The sequence below is a fragment of the Scyliorhinus torazame genome, chromosome 7 (genome assembly GCF_047496885.1).
Source record: "Scyliorhinus torazame isolate Kashiwa2021f chromosome 7, sScyTor2.1, whole genome shotgun sequence".
In the NCBI taxonomy this organism is placed as follows: Eukaryota; Metazoa; Chordata; class Chondrichthyes; order Carcharhiniformes; family Scyliorhinidae; genus Scyliorhinus; species Scyliorhinus torazame.
In genome coordinates, this window is record NC_092713.1 from 173,201,184 (window position 1) to 173,222,327 (window position 21,144).

A 21,144-nucleotide genomic window follows, 5' to 3' on the forward strand; every position below is an offset into this window, starting at 1 on the left:
GGGTTAGATTCCGGCCATGGGTGACTATCTGGGTGGAGTTTGCATGATCCCCCCCTGTGTGGGTTTCCTTCAACAGTCAAAAGATATGCAGGTTAGGTGGGGTTAAGAGGATAGGGCGGGGAAGTGGGCCTAGGTATGGTTCTCTTTCAGAGGTTCGGTGCAGACTTGATGGCCGAACGGCCTCCTTTGCACTGTAGGGGTTCTATGACTCTATAGATTCTGTATATTTTTTGAATGAACGAGGAATGTAGCTGGTCGGATTGGTAAGTTCGCGGATGATACCAAGGTTGGTGGAGTGGCAGATAGCATTGAGGATTGTCAGAGGATACAGCAGGGCATAGATAGATTGGTGACTTGGGCAGAGAAATGGCAAATGGAGTTTAATCCGGACAAATGTGAGGTAATGCATTTTGGTAGGTCTAACATAGAGAAGAAATATGTCATAAATGGCAAAACTCTTAGGAATATAGAAAGTCAGAGTGATCTGGGCTTGCAGGTCCACAGATCTTTGAAAGTGGCAACACAAGTGGACAAGGTAGTCAAGAAAGCATATGGAATGCTTGCCTTCATTGGACGGGGCATCGAGTATAAAAACTGGCAAGTCATGCAACAGTTGTATAGAACCTTAGTAAGGCCGCACTTGGAATATTGCGCACAATTCTGGTCACCACACTACCAGAAAGATGTGGAGGCTTTGGAGAGGGTGCAGAGGAGGTTTACCAGAATGTTGCCTGGTCTGGAGGGTGTTAGCTATGTGGAGAGGCTGAACAAACTCGGACTGTTTTCATTACAAAGACGGAGGTTGAGGGGGTGACCTGATAGAGGTCTACAAGATTATGAGGGGCATGGATAGAATGGATGGGCAGGCACTCTTTCCCAGGATGGAGGGGTCAGTCACCAGGGGGCACAGGTTTAAGGTTCGTGGGGCAAAGTTTAGAGAAGATGTGCGAGGCAGGATTTTTACAGAGGGTGGTGAGTGCCTGGAACGCGTTGCCAGGGGAGGTTGTGGAAGCAGATATATTAGTGGATTTCAAAAGGCATCTTGAAAAACACATGGATAGGATGGGTATAGAGGGATACGGCACAAGGAAGTGCTGAGGGTTTTGGCAAAGGTTGGTATCATGACCGGTGCAGGCTTGGAGGGCTGAAGGGCCTGTTCCTGTGCTGTATTGTTCTTTGTTCTTTGAATGTATCCAAAATGAATTATGTCGCAATTCAGTGAGATATTAGCAAATCTACTTCTGTCATGACCAAAGGCTGAATGGAGACAAATTTTAAAATGCCTCAAATGTCCAATTCAAATACAAGCGATGAGATAAAGTGCAGATACATCTTGATCTGTAGATGAGAGTGTTTAATCAGGATTCAAAATTGAACATTCATTAGAGTTTGTTCATTGTAAGGATAAGATTTGGCATTTTACTACTCTTAAATCGTGTTGCTTAATATCTTAATTCAATTCGTTGTTCTCAATTCTGTAGCTTGTGGTTGTGAGATCTGCCTGCAGGTAGCAAGGAGTGAGCGTTAGTATTTGACAGTGATTTCACAGTACAAAGGCAGAGTTGATTTCATCTATTCCTGAGCATGTCCATACCGTCATTGTATAAAGTATCTGAGTAACAAGGGTAATTAGGGCCACGCATGACAAGAATGAGGAGTCCAGGAGGGCATGCACGTGGGCAGCACGGGGGTAGCACAAGTGGATAGCACTGTGGCTTCACAGCGACAGGGTCCCAGGTTCGATTCACCGCTGGGTCACTGTCTGTGTCTGCATGTTCTCCCCGTGTCTGCGTGGGTTTCCTCTGGGTGCTCCGGTTTCCTCCCACACTCCAAAGACTTGCAGGGTAGGTGGATTGGCCATGATAAATTGCCCTTAGTGACCAAAAAGGTTTGGGGGGTTATTGGGTTAAGGGGATAGGGTGGAAGTGAGGGCTTAAGTGGGTCGGTGCAGACTTGATGGGCTGAAAGGCCTCCTTCTGCACTGTATGTTCCATGTTCTCGGTTCTAATTCCAGGAGCAGCTGCAGGTATATCTAAAAATGAGGTGTCAACCTGTTGAAGCTACAACACAGGACTACTTTTGTGCCAAAAGCAGAAGCAGCAAGTGATAGACAGAGCTAAGCGATCCCACAATCGACAGATCAGTTCAAAACTCCACAGTCCAGCAACATCCAGTCGTGAATGGTAGTGGGAATGGAAACAACGAACTGAGAACAGAGACGTGGTTGTAGGGGGTTCAGGACTGGCATTTAAACATCCAGGGATTCACAACCTATCGAAAAGACAGAGAGGTGGGCAGAGGGGGCGGGGTTGCCTTATTAATCAGGAATGAAATTAAATCAATAGCACTAAACGACATGGGGTCGGATGATGTGGAGTCTGTGTGGGTCGAGTTGAGGAACCACAAAGGCAAAAAAACCATAATGGGAGTTATGTTCAGGCCTCCTAACAGTGGTCAGGACCAGGGGCACAAAATGCACCACAAAATAGAAAGTGCATGTCAGAAAGGCAAGGTCACAGTGATCATGGGGGACTTCAATAGGCAGGTGGACTGGGTAAATAATGTTGCCAGTGGACTCAAAGAAAGGGAATTCATTGAATGTTTACAGGAGGGCAGCTTGGAACAGCTTGTGATGGAGCCCACGAGGGAACAGGCCATTCTGGACTTAGTGTTATGTAATGAGCCAGACTTGATAAAAGATCTTAAAGTAAGGGAGCACTTAGGAGGCAGTGATCATAATATGGAAGAATTCAGTCTCCAATTTGAAAGAAAGAAGGTAGAATCAGATGTAAAGGTGTTACAGTTAAATAAAGGTAACTACAGGGGCATGAGGGAGGAACTGACGAAAATCGACTGGGAGCAGAGCCGAGTGGGAAAGACAGTAGGGGCGTCATTCTCCGACCCCCCGCCGGGTCGGAGAATGGCCGTTGGCCGCCGTGAATCCCGCCCCCGCCGAAGTCTCCGGTACCGGAGACTGGGCGGGGGCGGGAATCGGGCCGCGCCGGTTGGCGGGACCCTCCGCTCAATTCTCCGGCCCGGATGGGCCGAAGTCCCGCCCAGAAATTGCCTGTCCCGCCGGCGTAAATTAAACCTGGTATTTACCGGCGGGACCAGGCGGCGTGGGCGGGCTCCGGGGTCCTGGGGGTGGGCGCGGGGCGATCTGGCCCCAGGGGGGTGCCCCCACGGTGGCCTGGCCCGCGATTGGGGCCCACCGATCCGCGGGCGGGCCTGTGCTGTGGGGGCACTCTTTCCCTTCCGCCTCCGCCACAGCCTCCACCATGGCGGAGGCGGAAGTGACTCTCCCCACTGCACATGCGCGGGAAACTTTCAGCGGCCGCAGACGCTCCCGCGCATGCGCCGGAAAGCTGTCAGCGGCCGCTGACGCTCCCGCGCATGCGCCGGAAAGCTGTCAGTGGCCGCTGACGCTCCCGCGCATGCGCCGCATTTCCGCGCCAGCTGGCGGGGCAACGAACGCCATTTCCGCCAGCTGGCGGGGCGGAAATCCCTCTGGCGTCGGCCTAGCCCCTCAATGTTGGGGCTCGGCCCCCAAAGATGCGGAGCATTCCGCACCTTTGGGCCGGCGCGATGCCCGTCTGATTGGCGCCGTTTTTGGCGCCAGTCGGCAGACATCGCGCCGTTGGGGGAGAATTTCGCCCTAGAACAGCAATGGCAGGAGTTTCTGGGAGTAATTGAGGACACAGTACAGAGGTACATCCCAAAGAAAAGGTTATCCGAGGGGGGATTAGGCAGCCATGGCTGACAAAGGAAGTCAGGGAATGCATCAAAGCAAAAGAGAAAGCCTATAATGTGGCAAATAGTGGTGGGAAGTCAGAAGATTGGGAAGGCTACAAAAACAAACAGAGGATAACAAAGAGAGAAATAAGGAAAGAGAGGATCAAATATGAAGGTAGGCTAGCCAGTAACATTAGGAATGACAGTAAAAGTTTATTTAAATACATTAAAAACAAACGGGAGGCAAAAGTTGACATTGGGCCGCTCCAACGGCGCGATGTCCGCCGACTGGCGCCAAAAACGGCGCCAATCAGACGGGCATCGCGCCGGCCCAAAGGTGCGGAATGCTCCGCATCTTGGGGGCCGAGCCCCAACATTGAGGGGCTAGGCCGGCGCCGGAGGGATTTCCGACCCGCCAGCTCGCGGAAATGGCGTTTGTTGCCCCGCCAGCTGGCGGAAATAGCGTTTGTTGCCCCGCCAGCTGGCGCGGAAATGCGGCGCATGCGCTGGAGCGTCAGCGGCCGCTGACAGTTTCCCGCGCATGCGCAGTGGGGAGAGTCTCTTCCGCCTCCGCCATGGTGGAGACCATGGTGGAGGCGGAAGGGAAAGAGTGCCCCCACGGCACAGGCCCGCCTGCGGATCGGTGGGCCCCGATCGCGGGCCAGGCCACTGTGGGGGCACCCCCTGGGGTCAGATCGCCCCGCGCCCCCCCCCCCAGGACCCCGGAGCCCGCCCACGCCGCCTGGTCCCGCCGGTAAATACCAGCTTTGATTTACTCCAGCGGGACAGGCAATTTCTGGGCGGGACTTCGGCCCATTCGGGCCGGAGAATTGAGCGGGGGGTCCCGCCAACCGGCGCGGCCCGATTCCCGCCCCCGCCCGATCTCCGGTACCGGAGACTTCGGCGGGGACGGGGGCGGGATTCACGGTGGCCAACGGGTCGGAGAATGACGGCAAGATTTCTAAATTCTTGGAAGTGCAGGGTCGGATTAGGACAAGTCAGCATGGATTTAGTAAGGGGAGGTCGTGCCTGACAAACCTGTTAGAGTTCTTTGAAAAGATAACAAATAGGTTAGACCAAGGAGAGCCAATGGATGTTATCTATCTTGACTTCCAAAAGGCCTTTGATAAGGTGCCTCACGGGAGACTCCTGAGTAAAATAAGGACCCATGGTATTCGAGGCAAGGTACTAACATGGATTGATGATTGGCCGTCAGGCAGAGAGCTGGGATAAAAGGTTCTTTTTTGGAATGGCAACCAGTGACGAGTGGTGTCCCGCAGGGTTCAGTGTTGGGGCCACAGCTGTTCTCTTTCTATATTAACGATCTAGATGACGGGACTGGGGGCATTCTGGCTAAGTTTGCCGATGATACAAAGATAGGTGGAGGGGCAGGTAGTATGGAGGAGGTGGGGAGGCTGCAGAAAGATTTAGACAGTTTAGGAGCGTGGTCCAAGTAATGGCTGATGAAATTCAACGTGGGCAACTGCGAGGTCTTGCACTTTGGAAAAAAGAATAGAGGCATGGACTATTTTCTAAACGGTGACAAAATTCATAATGCTGAAGTGCAAAGGGACTTGGGAGTCCTATTCCAGGATTCTCTAACGGTAAACTTGCAGGTTGAGTCCGTAATTAAGAAAGCAAATGCAATGTTGTCATTTATCTCAAGAGGCTTGGAATATAAAAGCAGGGATGTCCTTCTGAAGCTTTATAAAGCACTAGTTAGGCCCCATTTAGAATACTGTGAGCAATTTTGGGCGCCACACCTCAGGAAGGACATACTGGCACTGGAGCGGGTCCAGCGGAGATTCACACGGATGATCCCAGGAATGGTGGGCCTAACATACGATGAACGTCTGAGGGTCCTGGGATTATATTCATTGGAGTTTAGGAGGTTGAGGTGAGATATAATGGAAACTTATAAGATAATGAATGGCTTAGATAGGGTGGACGTAGGGAAGTTGTTTCCATTAGCAGGGGAGACTAGGACCCGGGGGCACAACCTTAGAATAAAAGGGAGTCACTTTAGAACAGAGGTGAGGAGAAATTTCTTCAGCCAGAGAGTGGTGGGTCTGTGGAATTCATTGCCACAGAGGGCGGTGGAGGCCGGGACGTTGAGTGTCTTTAAGGCAGAAGTTGATAAATTCTTGATTTCTCGAGGAATTAAGGGCTATGGAGAGAGAGCGAGTAAATGGAGTTGAAATCAGCCATGATTGAATGGTGGAGTGGACTCGATGGGCCGAATGGCCTTACTTCCGCTCCTATGTCTTATGGTCTTATGGAGAAGGAGATTTCACAAATGCCTCAATCCTCACTGATGGGGTATCCCAGCACATTTGTGCAAATGACAGACTGAAGAATTCGCAACAATCTTCAGCCAGAAGTTCTGAGTGAATGATCGAACTCAGACTCCTCCAGAGGTCTCCAGCATTACAGATGTAAGTCTTTACCAAATTTAAATCACTCCACATGATATCAAGAAAGGGCTGAAGACTAATGTACTCCAAGCCCGTGCCGACCATGCTGCCCGACTAAACTACAATCTTCTACACTTCCTGGGTCCGTATCCCTCTATTCCCATCCTATTCATGTGTTTGTCAAGATGCCCCTTAAATGTCACTATCGTCCCTACTTCCACCACCAGGCTTCAGGTTCCAGGCACCCACTACCCACTGTGTAAAAAACCTGCCTCGTACATCTACTCTAAACATTGCCCCTCTCACCTTAAACCTATGCCCCCTAGTAATTGACCCCTCTACCCTGGGGAAAAGCCTCTGACTATCCACTCTGTCTATGCCCCTCATAATTTTGTAGACCTCTATCTGGTCTCCCCTCAACCTCCTTTGTTCCAGTGAGAACAAACCGAGTTTATTCAACCGTTCCTCATAGCTAATGCCCTCCATACCAGGCAACATTCTGGTAAATCTCTTCTGCACCCTCTCTAACGCCTCCACATCCTTCTGGTAGTATGGCGACCAGAATTGAACACTATACTCCAAGTGTGGCCTAACTAAGGTTCTATACAGCTGCAACATGACTTGCCAATTCTTATACTCAATGCCCCGGCCAATGAAGGCAAGCATGCCGTATGCCTTCTTGACTACCTTCTCCACCTGTGTTGCCCCTTTCAATGACCTGTGGACCTGTACTCCTAGATCTCTTTGACTTTCAATACTCTTGAGGGTTCTACCATTCACTGTATATTCCCTACCTGCATTAGACCTTCCAAAATGCATTACCTCACATGGAAGCAGAATTACGCCACTCGGCCCATCGAATCTGCTTCGCCATTCAATCATGGCTGATATTTTTATCATCCCCATTCTCCTGCCTTCTCCCCATAACCCCTGATTCCCTTATTAATCAAGAACCTATCTATCTCTGTCTTAAAGACACTCAGTGACTTGGCCTCCACAGCCTTCTGCGGCCAAGTGTTCCACAGATTCACCACCCTCTGGCTGAAGAAATTCCTCCTCATCTCTATTTTAAAGGATTTTCCCTTCAGTCTGAGGTTGTGCCCTCTGGTTCTAGTTTTTCCTACAAGTGGAAACACCCTCTCCACGTCCACTCTATCCAGGCCTCGCAGTATCCCGTAAGTTTCAATAAGATTCCCCCCTCATCCTTCTAAACTCCCAACGAGTGCAGACTCAGAGTCCTTAACCGTTCCTCATACGACAAGTTCTTCATTCCAGGGATCATTCTTGTGAACCTCCTCTGGACACTTTCCAAGGCCAGCACATCTTTCCTTAGAAACGGGGCCCAAAACTGCTCACATTACCTCAAATGGGATCTGACCAGAGACTTATACATCCCTGGTCTTGTATTCTAGCCCTCTCGACATGAATGCTAACATTTCATTTGCCTTCCTAACTGCCGACTGAACCTGCACGTTAACCTTAAGAGAATCATGAACAAGGATTTCTGCTTCTGATTTCCTAAGCATTTCCCCATTTAGAAAATAGTCTATGCCTAAATTCCTCCTTCCAAAGTCCATAACCTCACACTTTGCCACATTGTATTTCATTTGCCACTTCATTGCCCACTCTCCTAGACTGTCCAAATCCTTCTGCAGCCCCCTGCTTCTTCAATACAACCTGTCCCTCTACAGATCTTTGTATCATCTGCAAACTTAGCAACAGTGCCTTCAGTTCCTTCGTCCAGATCATCAATGTATGTTGTGAAAAGTTGTGGTCCCAGCACAGACCCCTGAGGCACACCACTAGTCACCGACTGCCATCCTGAAAAAGACCCCTTTATCCCACTCTCTGTCTTCTGCCAGTCAGCCAATCCTCTATCTGTACCAGGATCTTACCCTTAACACCATGGGCTCTTAACTTATTTAACGGTCTCCTATGCGGCATCTTGTCAATGGCAAGGAGTCATCATTTGCGCAATCAAGCGGCTCTTACTCAGCAATAACCTTCTCACTGGTTTCACCAGGGACCAAGTGTAGCATTTTAAAAATTAATTATTTCCAGGATGTGGACCTCGCTGGCTAGGACAGCATTTGTTGCCCATCCCTACTTGCCCTTCAGAAGGTGGTGATGAGCTGCCGTCTTGAACCGTTGAGGTCCCTGAAGTGTAGGTACACCTACTGTGCAATTAGGGAGGGAGTTTGAGGATTTTTGACCCAGTGACAGTGAAGGAACGGTGATATATTTCCAAGTCAGGGTGGTGACTGACTTGGAGGGGAACCTCTAAGTGGTGGTGTTCCCAGGTATCTGCTGCTCTTATCCTTCTAGATGGTAGTGGATTTGGAAGGTGCTGCCAAGGAACCGTGGTGAGTTCCTGCAGTGCATCCTCTAGGTTGTACACACTGCTGCTGCTGTGCATTGGTGGTGGAGGAAGCAAATGTTTGTGGAAGGAGTGCCAATCAATCAGCTGAAGATGGTTGGCCAAGGCCCGAGCAAAATTGCTGTTAATGGGAATCAGGGAGAAAACACTCTGCTGCTTGGAGTCATACCCGGCACAAAGGAAGGTGGTTGTGGTGGTTGGAGGTCAATCATCTCAGTCCGAGGACATCACTGCAGGAGTTCCTCAGGGGAGTATCTGAGGCCCAACCATCTTCAGCTGCTTCATCAATGACCTCCCTTCCATCATAAAGTCAGAAATGGAGATGTTCGCTGCTGATTGCACAATGTTCAGCACCATTCACAACTCCTCAGATACTGAACCAATCCACATGCAAATGCAGCAAGACCTGGACAATATCCAGGCTCGGGCTGACAAGTGACATTTAAACCACACAATGACCACCTACAACATTCAATGACATTACCATCGCTGAACCTGCCACTATCAACATCCTGGGGGTTACCATTGACTAAAAACTGAACTGGACTAACTATATAAATAATGTGGCTACAAGAGGAAGACACCATCCAGGACAAAGCAGCTGCTTGTTGCTCCACCTTCCACAAACCTTCATTCCCTCCACCACCGTCGCTCAGCAGCAGTGTGTACCATTTACAAGATGCACTGCAGAAACTCACGAAGGCTCCTTTATATGGGAAAGCTGGGTATCGAGGATATGGACCAAATGCGGGCAATTGGGGCCAGCTTAGTGGTGAAAACTGGGCAGCATGGACAAGTTGGGCCGAAGGGCCTGTTTTCATGCTGTAAACCTCAATGGCTCTATGGGGAATAATGTTTGGTCTTGCCAGTGAAGTGAAGCCCACATCTTGTAAATTAATAAAACATGTGAGGAGACACTGGGGCGGGATTCTCCCCTACCCGGCAGGGCGGGGGGTCCCGGTGCCGAGGAGTGGCGTGAACCACTCCGGCGTCGGGCCACCCCACAGGTGCAGAATCCTCCGCACCTTCAGGGGCTAGGCCGGCCAGGGAGTGGTCTGCGCCGCGCCAGCCAGCGCGAGTTGGCGCATGCGTGGGAGCATCAGCGTGTGCTGGCGTCATCCCAGCCCATGCGCAGGGGGGGGTTCATCGCTGCATCGTCCATTGCGGAGGACCACAGCGGCCGACGCGGAACAATAGAGTGCCCCCACGGTACAGCCCGCCCGCGGATCGGTGGGCCCCGATCGCGGGCCAGGCCACCGTGGGGGCACCTCCCGGGGCCAGATCCCCCCCCCCCCCCCCCCCCGCCCGCCCGAGGACCCCGGAAGCCGCTCGCGCAGCCAGTTCCCGCCGGCAAATACCTGGTGTAATATACGCCGGCGGGACTGGCCGAAAACGGGCAGCCAATCGGCCCATCGCGGGCCGGAGAATCGCTTGGGGGGGGGGGGGGGGGGGGAGGGGGGGATGCCGCCAGTGGCCGCCGACCGGCGCGATTCCCACCCCCGCCAAATCCCCGGCGCCGGAGAATTCGGCAGCCGGCGGGGGCGGGATTCATGCCGCCCCTCCCAATGATTCTCCGACCACTGATGGAGATATTACAGCAGGTTTTCTTTTTTAATTTGTTCGGGAGATGTGGGAATATAATAGATGGTACAGATGAGGACTTTTGAGAGGAATTATTGTACTGAGTGGAATCTTATAGAAAGATGTACAGAACTGAAAGACCCTATAGATCAGTGATCTCTGGTGATAATGGACATATGTTACTGGAGGTCATGTTCTATTGAGATATACTGCTGTGATAGAGAGCTTCCATTTGGATAGTAGGTCATGGAGCGAGTAAGGGAGAAAATATTCCCAACGTTCCCACTTTGTCAGTTCCCCCGCAATTTAAATCAGACACAGTTGAAGTGGGTCCTTGTCCGTGTCCATACTGCCCACTGATTGTTCCTATTGCTCCAGAGGTGTGAGGTTACTCACTTTACTGTCTGTTATCAGAGCCAGCTGTGGAGACAATGGAGTCAGGGACGAGGGCTAGAGTCACATAAACTACGTCACCGTACACAGGGAGTCCTGGCTGGAGGATAATGGGCTGCGTTGTGTGGAAATTCAACAGCTCACAACAAGGATTTTGCAGTGAATATTCTTGCAACAGTTTTGAAACCATCTCTTTAAACCTACAGACCCAACCAGGCAGCAAGGGAGACATCAAAACAATACTCTCCATCCCCAAGCTCTCAATAGCCACTCATTCTCTGATACCCCCTCCTGTTCAGCAACACATCTGCTCTCTGATAGTCCTACCTGGAACTATAGAATTCCTGCAGTGCAAAAGGAGTCTATTCATCCCATCAAGTCTGCACCGATTCTTTGAAAGAGCACCCAACCAAGGCCCACTAACCCGCTCCATACATGTAACCCCATTACCCCACCTAACTTGCACATCTTTGGACTGTGGGAGGAAACCGGAGCACTCGGAGGAAACCCACGCACACACGGGGAGAAAGTGCAAACTCCACACAGACAGTGACCCGAGGCCGGTATTGAACCCGGGTTCTTGATGCTGTGAGGCAGCAGTGCTAACCACTGTGCTGCCCCACCTGGCCATAGATTCTACAATGCCCATTAGCAGAGCCAATTGAGAAGATCGGATTGGAAAGATTTAAAGACTGGGAATGTGGACAGGAGCAGAGATAAAGGGGAGTAGAGATCTTAAATAAGACAAAAATACATCAAAAGGAGCTGTTAAATAGGTCAGAATCACTCAAAGTTATCAAGTCACCTGGTACGGATGAATCATAGAATCTACAGTGCAGAAGGAGGCCATTCTGTCCATCAAATCTGCACCGGCCCTGTCAAGAGCACCCTACTTAAGCCGTTGCCTCCACCCTATCCACATAACCCAGTAACCCCACACACGTTTTTGGACTTTAAGGGGCAATTTAGCATGGCCAATCCACCTAATCTGCACATTTTTGGATTGTGGGAGGCTTATTCACCCAGCGAGTGGTTAGGATTTGGAATACACTGTTGTCTGTGAGTGTGGTGGAGGCAGGTTCACACAGCGAGTGGCTAGGATCTGGAATACACTGTCTGTGAGTGTGGTGGAGGCAGATTCACACAGCGAGTGGCTAGGATCTAGAATACACTGTCTGCGAGTGTGGTGGAGGCAGATTCACACAGCAAGTGGCTAGGATCTGGAAAACACTGTCTGTGAGTGTGGTGGAGGCAGATTCACACAGCGAGTGGTTAGGATCTGGAATGCACTGCCTAAGAGTTTGGTGGAGACAGATTCACCCAGCGAGTGGTTAGGATCTGGAATGTTCTGTCTGAGACTGTGGTGGAGACTGGTTCAATTGAGGCATTCAAGTGGGAATTAGATTCTTATCTGAAAAGGAAGAATGTGTAGGGCTATAGGGAGAAGACGGGAGAGTGGCATTCAGTAAAACCTTAAGAAATAGGAACAGGAGAGGCCGAAGGGCCCCTCCAGCCTGCTCCAATATTCAATAGGATTGGGCCTAGGTAGGATTGAATAGGATCATGAGTGAACATTCCTCACATCCACTTTCTGCCCTTCCCCAGAACCTTGATTCCCTTATTGATCAAGAATCTATCTATCTCAGCCTTAAATATACACAAGGAATCTGCCCCAACAGCTCTCTGTGGGAAGGAGTTCCAAAGGTTCACAACCCTCAGAGAAGAAGTTCCTCTTCATATTAGTCTTAAATCGGCACCGCTTTATTCTGAGACTCTGCCATCTGGTCCTAGACTCTTCCATGAGGAGAAATATCCTCTCAGCATTTACCCTGTCAAACCCATTAAGAATCCTGTATGTTTTAATGAGATCACTTCTCATTCTTCTGAATTCCAATGAGTAGAGTCCCAACCTATTTAACCTTTGCTCATTAAGCAATCCCTCCACACCAGGGATCATCCTTGTGAACCTTCTCTGAACCGACTCCAATGAAATAATATCTTTCCCGAAGTAAGGAGACCAAACCTACTCACAGTTCTCTAGCTGCTCCTTCAAAGAGCCAGGACATATATGATGGCCTGAATGACATCCCCGGTGTTGTAGGAATTCTGTGATTCTGTGACCATCCAGAACAAAGCAACCCTGCTTCATTGGCATCCCTTCCACAAATATTCACTCCCTCCACTACCAACGAACAGGAGCAGCCCTATCTACTATCTACAAGATGCACTGCAGGAACTCACCAAGGCTCCTTAAGGCAGCACCTTCCAAACCCACAACCACTGCCATCTAGAGGGACAAGGGCAGCAAACACATGGGAACACCTGCACCCGGAAGTTCCCCTCCAAACTACCCACCATCCAAATATATTAACCATTCCTTCTCTGTCACTGGTCAAAGTACCTACACCTCAGGGACAGGGAGTTTAAGAAGGCAGCTCACCACCACTTTCTCGATGGCAACTAGGGATGGGCCTAACCAGCAAAGCCCACGTCCCAGGAAAGAAAAAAAACACAAGAGGGCCCTTAAAGTTCACATTCCCAAATCTTTGAAGATGGCAGGATAAGTTGGTAAAGGGATCAAGAGACACGTGGCTTTGTAAATAGAGCATTGATTACACAAACAAAGAAGTCAGGCTAAACATTTACAAAATATTGGTTAGGCCTCAGCTGGAGTATTGATACATTCAGGTTAGATGTGGTTATGGGGATAGGGCAGGAGAGTGGGTCTAGGTGGAGTGCTCTTTCACAGGGTCGTTGGAAGACTCAACAAGCCGAATGGCCTCCTTCTGCAGCGCAGGAGTCACTCCGGGCGCACAAACCACGTCGAAGGAAGAATGTCAAGGTTTGGGAGGGTATTCAGAAGAGCTTTCACCAGGATGATTGAAGAGATGAGGAAATTCAATTGTGTGGATCAGAACATAACAAACTTTCAAAAGTTTGGAAGTGATGTTTACAGAATTTTTGGAGAAAATGTCAGAGTGTGGAACTAAATTTCTCTTTCAAAGAGCTAGCATAGGCGCAATGAGCGGAATAGCCTTCCATGCTGCCATTCTTGACTCTGTGGGCTGGATTCTTCCGCCCCGCCTGCCGCAAGATTGCTACGGGCGAGACGCAGACCATGTAAAAAGTCCATTGACATCAGGTGGGACTTTCCGGTCGCCATTGCTCTGCCTCACTCACCCCAGCCTGTAATCACTCCCGAGTATCAATTATTCTTTATAGCAGGTATAGCTGGGCTGTCTATTTCCGTGTGTGAATGTGGAGGAATCATGGGCTCGGGGTCCCAAGACGTTTGGGGAGTTTGCCGGAGGTGGAGGGGGTCTGGGCAGGGTGCAGGGATAGAGTCTCCTACCTGAGGCCGAGCTCTCTCCCAAGCAGTTGCCACTGCATTGTTGTCTGAGGATGGAGACCTCTCGCTCGAGTATGTTGAGCCGGCTGATAATGTTCTCAAGCAGGGTAGCATGTGGGCAGTCAGATATCTGTTTAGGTATATTGATGTTATGAGTGAAAGCTACCTGTGTGTCCAGGTTCTGTTGGTAATTTTCAGTGGTGTATTCACCCTTTAGAGATTCAGCTTGTTCTGAGGAACTCTCCATCGTCACTGAACACAAAGATTCGAGAGGCACATTGATGTTATAGACGTGGTTAAAGACAATAGACTGTTGTTTGACTGGCACCGTGTGGTTAATATTGTGACTCCGAGCTGAGGCTTCATCACGCTTTCGCCGGAGAGCACTGACCAGCAGCCGACACTCGCCTGCATCCAGCAGGGTACTGAGGCAAACTGCCAGGACAGCGAGCAGCATCATCAGCATCTCACGTTGCAGCTTCCTTGGAGTGGGGGTCCAGATCAAGGAACTGCAAAAAAAAACATGGATTTCAATCTCCTGCTGAATTCTCAATTCCAAACCTCCTCATCCTGCATGACACTGCTCTCCCAGTCCCCATTGAGCTCGCAGACCCTAACCAACTTCCAGTCTGCCAACACCTCAAGCTGAAACTTCTCAATCATGTTTTCAAATACCTCCACGGCCTCACCCTCCCTATCTCTGTAACCTCCATCGGTTCCATAACCTTCTGAGAGCAGCAGGGTAGCGCAGCGGTTAGCACTGTTGCTTCACAGCTCCAGGGTCCCAGGTTCGATTCCCAGCTTAGGTCACTGTCTGTGTGGAGTCTGCACGTTCTCCCTGTGTCTGCGTGGGTTTCCTCTGGGTGCTCCGGTTTCCTCCCACAAATCCTGAAAGACGTGCTTGTTAGGTGAATTGGACATTCTAAATTCTCCCTCTGTGTACCCGAACAGGCGCCGGAATGTGGCGACTAGGGGCTTTTCACAGTAACTTCATTGCAGTCACAAGCCTACTTGTGACAATAAAGATTATTCAAATATCTGTGCTCCTAGAATTCCAGCCTCCTGGCAAATCACCCATTTTCTTTTTTTAAAAAAAATTTAGAATACCCAATAAATGTTTTTCCAATTAAGGGGCAATTTAGTATGGCCAATCCACCTAACCTGCAGATCTTTGGGTTGTGGGGGTGAAACCCACGCAGACACGGGGAGAATGTGCAAACTCTACACAGACAGTGACCCGGGGTCCGGGATCGAACCTGGGACCTCGGTGCCGTAAAGCAACAGCGCTAACCACTACGCCTCCATGCCGCCCTCAATCCCCCATTTTCAATCGATTCCACCATTGGTGGCCTGGCCTTCAACTTGGTCCTAAATTCTACTCCCTCACCAAATCTCTGTCTCTCTTTCTTCCTTCAAGACATTCCTTATAACCCACCTCTATGAACAATCTTTGAGTCGCTCTCCCGAAGATCTCCTTCTGAAGCTCGGTGTTAAATTCTGGTTGATAATTGCTCCTTTGTGATAGCTACTCCATTATAAATATAAAAGTTCTTGTTATTGAAGAGAGGAAAGGCCGAGATTGGAGCTCGGAGTGAGAGTCTTTCTGAGATTGGCAGCAGTGAGAGTTTATACCACAGTGTGATGTCACTGAGACAACCCATTCAGACAGCTGGAGGAACGCTCAGAAACATCAGCATCAAATTTAACAGCAATTTGCTGAATAGATCCCTTCTAATAACAAATTCAAAGCATGATCCGTTTGAGTCCAACTTGCAGTTTATTTGCTTCTTTGTTCCCTGTGCCTGTGTCAGACACTTGTGGCATTATCAGAGGGAGGTGCTTCATGCAATGTTGCCATCCATTTCTTCAGCAGCAAAGGGTAACTGGATCACACATGTTCCCTCAGGTGGCGAGAGAGTGAGAGAGAGAGAGAGAGAGACAGACAGACAGACAGAATCTGCAAGATTGAGCTCAATAGCACTGAGTCCAAGTACTTGCTTTATCTTGTTCAATCGAGGCCTGGCACTGAAACCACCAGCAAATCAGCCTTGCATTCGCAGCTCAGATCAATGTTAGAGCCTGGGTAATTTCAGAGACTCACTCAGTGGAGTGGAACTCAGATGCAGACTTTTCAAAGGAACATCCCTGTGCTAGCAGCATGAAATTAGAAGCAGAACGGTATCTTCAGAAAAAAGAAAAGTGAGACAAGAGGTTTGTTTGTCCGCTCCTGTATATACCCTGCACACAGTGAATAAAATGAAATGATTCACTCCTGTCTAATACTGTACAGTCTGTGTGTTTCAGTGTCAGCTCCTGTATATTGTGAAGAATGCATACATTTCAGATATATTATATTATGTCGTGTATTTTGTGCAGTAAGGTAAAAAGCTTGAGTTATTTTAAAATGCTCAGTTATTTTTTTTCAATTAAGGTGCAATTTACCGTGGCCAATCCACCTACCTTGCACATCTTTTTGGGTTGTGGGGGTGAGACCCATGCAGACACAGGGAGAATATGTAGCACAGTGATTTGCACAGTGGTTAGCACTGTTGCTTCACAGCGCGAGGATCTCAGGTTCGATTCCCGGCTTGGGTCACTGTCTGTGTCGAATCTGCATGTTCTCCCTCTGGGTTTCCTTCGGGTGCTCCGGTTTCCTCCCACAAATCCCGAAAGACGTGCTGTTAGGTAATTTGGACATTCTGAATTCTCCCTCTGTATACCCAAACTGGCGACGGGGTGTGAAGACTAGGGGCTTTTCACAGTAACTTCATTGCAGTATTAATCTAAGTCTACTTGTGACACTAATAAAGATTATATAATATGCAAACTCCACACGGACAGTGACCCAAGGCCGGGATCGAACCTGGGTCCTCGGTGCCGTGAGGCAGCAATGTTAACTCCTGTGCCACCGTGCTGCCTTTAAAAGTCTGAGTTAGGATGTGCGTGACTGCTGCGGTCGTGTTTTTAAAAATCCCGGTTTGCAAGACAGCTCGGCTTTTTGGGAGCCGGAGGTGCAATAAAACATCATAAACGTTTGGGCTAATGGATTTTGTTCGGATTAAGAGGGTTCCCTCTGGAGTAGATAGTTGGAGACATTGTTCTGCTTGATAAGATGATGTAACTAAGAGCTAGAGTACCAGGCATTTGCAGAAAAGCAGCTTAGTTTTGATTGGGGTGTGAACAGAAGTCAAGCATCTGTTCTCGGTACAGTTCAGTTAAAGATCTGTCTGTAAACAGATTAGCAGTTGCTTTCCAAACAGTTCAGAAATGATTGTGTGGCCGGAAGGCAAGTGGAAACAAGCTAAGAAGCAGCTTCTGAAGAAATGCAGCTAGAGATCCTGCATTGTTCTGATAGGGTCAGGTCTTTCTTTAAAGCACACTCAAAAAATCTGTCTTTCTCAAAGTGGAGTACTCAAGACATCTCTATATAGCAAATATTCCTGAGTGCTAACTGTATTTGAAAGTGGATTGGGATCGGAGATAGTTTTGTTGTTTGAGTGGAAATAAAGGTACAGTTAAGGGTTATTGTGTCTGTATTGATTAGCATTGTTTAAGGGGTAATTGTGAGCTATTTTCAGTGTAATGTTAAATATATTTTAATACTGTGTTTGTAATAAAGTTTGTTTTCCATATACCTATTTTGCGTGAAATCACTCCTGGAGCGAGGTATCCTTTCCTCACAGCCTTACAAAATTAAAATAAAACATTGGGATTCTGTCCAGTATCCTAGCCACTGCTGGTGTCTGGTCTGGGATCGTAATAAAATATCATTTAGCCTATCAAGTCTGCACTGGCCGCCCAAAAGGCACCCTACCTAGACCCACTCCCCATCCTATCCTCGCTCATTTTGCATGGCCAATCAACCTAACAAGTACATCTTTGGACTGTCGGAGGAAACCAGAGCACTCTGAGGAAACCCACCTGTGCAGGCATGGGAAGAAAGTACAAATTCCACACAATCATCCAAGACCAAAATTGAACCCATGTCCCTGGTGCTGTGAGGCGCCACCGTGCCACCAATTGACTGTTGCCAATACTTGACCAACTGCTTGATATCAGCATCAATACCAGGTGTGGTGGCTCGAGGCAATACTCGGGAGACTTCCAAGACAACAAAACAAGGGTTTATTAACAACTAGCAAAAGCAAACTATACACAGGCACAGAGTCATGATATAGACTTTACTCTCTGCTCCGAGGTCCACAATGCCCCCGCTCCCAGGGCCTCTGAGCTTCTTTTCCATTGGTCAGGGTTTACACGCTCTCTCGCGATAGGCCCTGAGCCTGTCATGTGGACCGCAAGGGCTCAATCCTTAAAGGGGCCATGTATCACATCCCTCCCCTTTGATAAGATGCCGCTCAGAAAGTTAATTCGCAAGGTGAGATTACATGGGATTAGGGATAATTTTATTATTTTGGATAGAAGACTGGCTGGTGGACAGGAGACAGAGAGTCAGGATAAATGGGTCTTTTTCTGGATGGCAAGATGTAATAGTGGGGTGCCACAGGCTCGATCCTTGGGCCCCAGCTATTTACAATCTATTGTCATGTGAGAGTACCTTTAAGAAATGGGGGTTTATAAAATAGCTGTAGTGGATGTACCTTTAAGAAGTTGGTGTTTATCAGTGATGTCAGTGTGTGGGTGGAACTGGGCTGTCTGCCTGCTTTTACTGTCGCTTTGAGCTTGCAGCTACAGGGTGTGTTTAGTTTAGTTTTAGATTTGGAGAAGCTGCAGTCACAGCAAGATGTGTATGAATCTCTGCAAGCGAAAGAATGTTCATTTGTGATTTCAAAGTGGTAACATTTCTCAGTAGTGAATTTAAACCTGATGTCTTTCTGTAAAAAGGTTTTGTCTTATGGATGTTGCAAGGAAAGATTAAGAGTTACTTACAGAGTACTGTATTCTTTGAGGGATTTATTGGTGTTGATAGTTGTTAAGGTGTTTACTGTGGGTTTATAAAGTGTTAATTAGTTTCATAAATAAACATTGTTTTAATTTTAAAATACTGTAGATTTCTGTTGCATCACACCTGCAGAGTGGGCCCGTGTGCTCCCCATAACCACAATCTATTAAAAGTCATGTGAACTCCACGATACACTTTGGGGTTCTCTAAACTCTGGCCCATAACACTATATTAACAACTTTGATACAGGGATGGAAGGTTTTATAGCCAAATTTGCAGATGACATAAAAATAGATGGGACAGTAAGTTGCAATGAGGAAATAGGAGCCTTACAAATGGACATAGATAGGTTAGGAGAATGGGCCAAGATGTGGCAGATGGGATGGCACGATAGCACAGTGGAGGCAGCACGGTAGCACAATGGTTAGCACAGTTGCTTCACAGCTCCAGGGTCCCAGGTTCCATTCCCGCCTTGGGTCACTGTCTGTGCGGAGTCTGCACGGTCTCCCCGTGTCTGTGGGTTTCCTCCGGGTGCTCTGTTTCTTCCCACAATCCAAAGATGTGCAGGTTAGGTGGATTGGCCATGATAAATTGCCCTTAGTGTCCAAAAAGGTTAGGTAGGGTTACTGGGTTATGGGGATGGGGTGGAGGTGTGGCTGAGTAGGGTGCTCTTTCCAAGAGCCGGTGCAGATTCAATGGGCTGAGTGGCCTCCTTCTGCATTGTCCATTCTATGAGTTTAACATGGATAAGTGTGAAGCCCTGCATTTTGGTCGAAAAAATGGAAAGGCAACTTATTATCTAAATGGGGAGAGACTTTGGGGAGCTCCGGTGCAGAGGGATCTGGGTGTGCTCGTGCATAAGTCACAGAAAATGAGCATGCAGATGCAGTAGACAATAAAGAAAGCAAATGGAATGTTGGCATTTATAGAAAAACGAATTGCATATGAAATTAAATGAAAATCGCTTATTGTCACAAGTAGGCTTCAAATGAAGTTACTGTGAAAAGCCCCTAGTCGCCACATTCCGGCGCCTGTTCAGGGAGGCTGTTGCGGGAATCGAACCGTGCTGCTGGCCTGCGTTCAAAGCCAGCGATTTAGCCCTGTGCTAAACAGCCCCTATAATAAGAACATATAATAAGAATCCATATAATAAGAACATAAGAACTAGGAGCAGGAGTAGGCCATCTGGCCCCTTGAACCTGCTCTGCCATTCAATGAGATCATGGCTGATCTTATGTGGACTCAGCTCCACTTTCCAGCCCGAACACCATAGCACTTAATCCCTTTATTCTTCAAAAAATTATCGAAAAGAAAGTGTTGTTGCAACTATACAAAGCATTGGTAAGATCGCACCTGGAGTATTGTGCACAGTTTTGGTCCCTTTATTTGAGGAAAGATGTAATGGAATTGGAGGTAGTTCAGCGGAGGTTCACTAGATTGATTCCAGAGATGAGGGGTTTGTCTTATGAAGAGAGATTGAACAGTTTTGACCAATACTCGCTAGAGTTTAGAAGAATGAGGGGAGATCTAATCGAGATATCGAAAATATATTAGATGTAGATTAGTGTCTGATTGGCTGAAGCTGCCGCAACCCTAATTGCTGAGAGGCAGTTATCTGTCAGTCACCTGAGGCCTGTTTAGGGGCACAAAGGTGCACATTGTATTCTTCTTTTTTAAGTAGTGTGAGTCACCTTGGTTAGCTGAGGTCTGTATAAAAGACAGACAGAAAGCGCACTCAGTAAGCTTTGCGCAAGTGAAGGAGACACAGCCGGAGTGGGAATTTGGAACTTGGTAATTTGGTGCAGTGAGATAATTTGGGGCAGAGTGGGAGAAGGTGCTTTTTCCCTACTGTTTTGTTCTCACCCTTTCTTCTGGCCTGTAACTTTTAACCTGCAGGGAAACAACCAGAAAGCATCTGTGAACCTGGGAAGGTAAGTGATTTTTATTTATTTTTATTACCTTTTCAAATTGTGTGTGGGAGGGGGGGGGGGGGATACTGAAGTGACATCACAGTAAAGCTGTGACCTGATTGGCTGGTTGGAAAGCTACATTAATTTAAAAATTAAGCATCGTTAAACTAATTAAACATAATTACTTAATTGCTTAATTATAATTTAGAGGGGTATCTAAGCCAGAGATCAGAGAGTACTGTATTTAGCTTTCACAATGATAGTAGAAATCTAGTTCTAGGAAAAATCTAGTTAACAGTAACTTTTTAAAAAACTTTTAAATTTAATTGACTAATTAATTGTCGCAATGTCAATTAGAGGGGTGCAGTGCTCTGACTGTGAGGTGTGGCAGGTCCGGGAAGCTTCCAGCGTCCCGGATGGCTTCATTTGCAGAACGTGCACCCAACTGGAGCTCCTCACAGACCGCATGGTTCAGTAGGAGCAGC

At 48.3% G+C, this 21,144-nt stretch overlaps 1 protein-coding gene across 6 annotated transcripts in view; it reads right to left on the reverse strand.

The window, feature by feature from the left end:
• tnr (tenascin R (restrictin, janusin)) overlaps positions 1–21,144 on the reverse strand; it is a 793,807-nt gene that overhangs the window by 574,298 nt on the left and 198,365 nt on the right. For 2 of the 6 annotated variants that reach the window (XM_072511802.1, XM_072511797.1), the window contains exons 1-2: positions 15,282–15,455; positions 13,850–14,355 (exon numbers count right to left, since the gene is read on the reverse strand). In XM_072511802.1, the coding sequence (XP_072367903.1) occupies positions 13,850–14,312 (463 nt within the window). In that variant the 5' untranslated portion in view covers positions 14,313–14,355; positions 15,282–15,455. Of the gene's footprint in view, positions 1–13,849; positions 14,356–15,281; positions 15,456–21,144 lie in introns of those variants that run through there. The other 4 variants (XM_072511798.1, XM_072511799.1, XM_072511800.1 and 1 more) reach the window with 3 other exon arrangements.